The sequence below is a fragment of the Aplysia californica genome, unplaced genomic scaffold (genome assembly GCF_000002075.1).
Source record: "Aplysia californica isolate F4 #8 unplaced genomic scaffold, AplCal3.0 scaffold00002, whole genome shotgun sequence".
Taxonomy (NCBI): domain Eukaryota; kingdom Metazoa; phylum Mollusca; class Gastropoda; order Aplysiida; family Aplysiidae; genus Aplysia; species Aplysia californica.
In genome coordinates this window covers 4,842,570-4,846,931 of record NW_004797272.1, presented here as the reverse complement: position 1 = coordinate 4,846,931, position 4,362 = coordinate 4,842,570, and the positions used below count along the sequence as shown (strand labels likewise).

Below are 4,362 nucleotides of genomic sequence, written 5' to 3'. Positions count from 1 at the left end.
CACCCCCAATCATATAATTATTGTAGCATCACTTTCTTCTGAGCAGTTAATGGCGGATTGTATGTCCGGTATGCTGTGCCATCAAGGGGCCTCTGCGGAATGGTCAGGTCATGAACCGGACTGATAATCCCTCTCCCGGTGTCACTCGCCAAGGACAGAAATGGAATTATGAAACGGGGATAAAAGGAAGAACGGAAGAACACGAGTACATAATAATATTAAGGCAGACTGGCTAAGCTCTTAGGGGTCTAGTACACGATCAGCTATAACAGACAGTTTGAGTTAGTCAGTTCTCTTTGTGATAAGAAAATACTACACGGTGCAATGATGGTAAAGATACGTTTTCTTTTTTAATTTTATTTAATCATCTAAATCCAGCTAGAAAAAGAGCCACAGAAGAGTCAATTTTAACATTTTGATACGCTGGTTCTAAATTTGATAACATTCTTTTTATGATAGGATGTTGGTTTCACTTAGCTTATAAAGGAAATTTTCGTAGCCCAGAGACGAAACACATCACTTTTGTGAAGTTTAGAACTAGGAGTCAAGGTATTGAGAAATCACAGCACGATTCTTTTATCAAACGCCTGACATTTACCTAAAGGTTAACTAATCATGGAATTTCTGTCATTGAAAACTGACCTTCTAAACTTACAGGATCGATGATGACAATCAGACGAAAGAAAACAGTTTAAAAGGGTACACAGAATGTAGGTCTAGACTCGAGGATAGTACTAATTACAGACAGACGAAAAAGAAAAGGAATACGAAGTATAGTTACTGAGAATACGTTAGCATAAAGGATCATATCAGTACACATAAAGAAGTTAATATATTCTATTCTGAAAGAGAGTTGCTTGTAGAAAGATCTTTAGTCGCTTACCTACTCAGATATATTTGAAGATGTATCATGACCTTCAGATTCAATTGAAAGGAAGCTTACGTCACTTTTTAAAAAGTGATTACACCAATGACCCATTCAGAAACAAAAGAAGTCGAAGAGTTCTATTTTACAGTGCACAGCGCAAACACCTATAGCATCTTTCAATAATGAGGTTTTACCTATTACATCAGTGGACCCCGATGCCAAGTCCACACAGATAATCAACAAAAGACGGTTATTAAGTCAGATTTACCAGAGCAGCTTTTTATAGCGAGTTTCTTGTTCCCCACTCTTTTATGGCAGAAACGAGCGACCAACACCTGCTAACAAATAAAAGCAACCTGTTATTGTTCTCAGTCTTTTGAACTAATTAATGATTCTCCTGTGCTCTCGTGCACACTAAAAAGCCACTCTTTTATTCAACTGTTTTGAAAAAAGGCTCTTTCCCAATAGGGTGATGAAAAGCCAGTGTTCCTCAGAGGCGTGAAGAAAGGTATTTGGACCAACAACAATAGTCGTAGCACACAATACTGTTTGTGTGCAGTCCTGTCGAAGGTCTAAAATAAAACTGAAATATGTGCAGTCCTGTCAAAGAAACGCTAGCTGTTTTCCATAGCTCTACTTCCACCATTTTGGCACCCTGTGCTTGATATTCCAGAGCTCTGTGGTAGTAGGGTTTTGTTGATCTTATCGCCTTAGGGGATGATGTTGCTATACTTGTAATACATAATTTTATTTCAAAATGATGTAACCTTTATTGTGCACCTAATTAACTTCTAATTTAACCCCTATCCCTGTTGTTCCCCTTTATTTAACACTCTCCTGTCTGTGTCCTCTTTGTTCTCCTCTTCCTACACACCGCCCCACCATATCTGCACAGTTGTCGTTGGCTTTATCTTTGTCTTCATTCACCTCCTTTTTTTTACTTCTCAAGCTCTAGTCGTCCCATTCCCACTGTTGTTATCATCCTTAATTCAAATTCTTCAAATTATCACGTAACATCTTCTTCCTTATGAAATAAGAGAACCACGACTAGATAATTATGTCATATTGGCGTGGTGGGCCTCTCTTACTTTTATTGTCCACAACTCACTGACAGTTCGATTAGCCAACTGTTTTGTCGTTGTGCGGTACTAGCCTGTAGATGAGGCGCCACTGGTAGTTCCTACTAACATCGTTTCTTTCCTTCTGTTATATCAGTCTATTTGCCTTTCGCCTTTTCCCGCACTTTATGACTATTATTTTGTTGATGTGTTTTCTGTTTATTGAAATTTTAACAAAAAATTCAAAGTACTAGATCTAGTTTGAACTAATTTTTAATTTGTAATTTGTTTCCAGCGACGGAGAACTCCACACTCCTCGAGCACTACGAGTAGGGCCAAGGACGAGGAGGCGGAGACAGTGTTCAGTAACGTACCGATGTCCTGCAGCACGATCAGCAACGGTGTCATGACGTCATCTCACGGTGACGGCTACAGATCCCACCACGTAACCCCTGACCCCGGCCAAAACGACCCGCTGGCCTCCCCTCGCAGCACAAGCTCTGGCCTCCACTACTCTAGCCGTTATCCCTCCCCAGAAGTGTCCACGTCAAATTTTGTCCAGTTGTCGCTGAAAGTTTTGGGACAACTAGAGATTCTGACCAGCAGCAAGCTCTCGAAGGAGTTTAAGGACATGCAGGTTTCGGAGTGGCGGCTGTTTGCCGTTTTACTAGACCGGATCTTCCTCTGTGTATTCCTTGTGCTAGGACTCATTCTCTCCCTTTCGGTGTATATAACGATAGCAGTAGGTTGACTGAAAGCCAAGAACATTGTTGTATCTTATTCACAAACTTTAATGTTGCCAGTTACTTCTTGTTCTGTACATAGTGCTCATTATGTTTATCAAGACACACGAATATTTAATTGATAAATTGGTGAAGTGATTACATTCACTGGGCATTCACTAGTGTAAGGCATTTATTACCCATAGACTTATATTACATTATCACAGACCATGCACTAATAACGTATTATCGGTTCACAATGGGACGCTCCATTAGAGCCAAAGGAGAAAGCTGCTGCACGCATTTTACTGTAGCTAAACTGGTGTTATAATGTTGCGGGGCATACTAGTAGCCACAGTTATTGTAAAAGATGGATTTTTCCTTAGAACTAGAAACAAAACACTTTCGCCTTTAATACGGGCGTAAATAACGTTGCCCATGGTGCGCATGCTTCGCACTGATTATTATTTTTTTTATAATAAAGAGCAAAGAGCGGCGGCCATAACCGTACACTGTCTAGGAGTGCAATAGATTATGGTCATGTGACTACCTTTGTCGTGTCCTTTATCACCCATTATGAACTGTTGTTATTGCTTTTTTTTTTACCGCTCATTTCTCTGTAAATATCGTTTTTAACAAAATAAAGGAATATAATTTCGTGTTTCTGACTGTTGAAATTGAACCAGAAATAATATATCTTTATTATTTATCGTGCACGAAACTAATGTCTTTCGATAAACCCTAAATGAGAAGGATGAGGAAAACAATATGAACTGGGTCTGGTAAACAGTTTCTCTGGCTAGGAAGAATAAAGGGACAGGTGGATGAAGTGCCGTGCTTTTAAGCAATTTGCAAGTGTACACTTGTTGTAGTAGCCGTTTTATGGCTCTTTCGAAGCAATTTGGGTCATATAAGTGTCGAAATTTTTAATGTGGTACAAGAATTTAACAAAAACAAAAAGGAGGAGGAGAGATAAGGACGATAGGCTAGATGTTTGATGGGAATGAAGGAGCAAACGACACCAGAACACCCACCAACAACCTACTAAGTGTTCTATTTGGTAGATCCTCTTTCAACCTACTTGAACTTGAATGCAGCATTCTGGAGTCACCGTAGGAGTCATTTATGGGGTTGTATCAATGTCTTAGAAGGAACAGATAGCTGTGGGCTGCGATCATTGTGATTCGTCTCGAAAATATTGGTGAGTGTGGGTGGGTGGGGGGTATACTTTGCTCTTAGCGTTCCGATAAGCCCCCTTCCCAGAAAGGTATAGCCGTGGGGGAATCTTTGTGTGAGTATGCAGAAATATGTTACTGTTTGTTTTACAGTTGACCCATGTCATCTAAATTTGTCCCCTCCCCAACCTCGCCCCACTTTACCCAGTTGATATTACATTGAACTGCGGTATGAAAGGCTCAGAATTAAATCCTTAAAGAGGCATTCCCAAACCTACGTCGAGTCTCAGATTTCTTCACTTTTGAGGTTCTTGCAAGATTTCCCAAATACATTTAGAAAATGTGTATACTTTGAATTAGAGGTCCCTCAATTCACTTCAAATGTGAGGGTTGAAAGGGCATTAAACTCACGTCGAACTAGAAGATACCCTCGATTGGCATCTCTGTACTTCCATGTGATTTTGTTGAAAAGTAGTCTACATTTACGTTCTAAGAGATAATAACAGGCACTAATATGAAAGGATTTCTTAGGCACTGAG

The 4,362-nt window shown here is 39.8% G+C and overlaps 1 protein-coding gene across 1 annotated transcript in view; it reads left to right on the top strand.

The window, feature by feature from the left end:
• LOC101856227 (neuronal acetylcholine receptor subunit alpha-10) overlaps positions 1-4,100 on the top strand; it is a gene marked incomplete at its 5' end in the record, with an annotated part of 71,607 nt that extends 67,507 nt beyond the window's left edge. Inside the window, 1 exon segment of the mRNA XM_035973999.1 lies at positions 2,222-4,100. Coding sequence (XP_035829892.1) covers positions 2,222-2,677 — 456 coding nt within the window.
• Between the last annotated feature and the right edge of the window lie 262 nt (positions 4,101-4,362).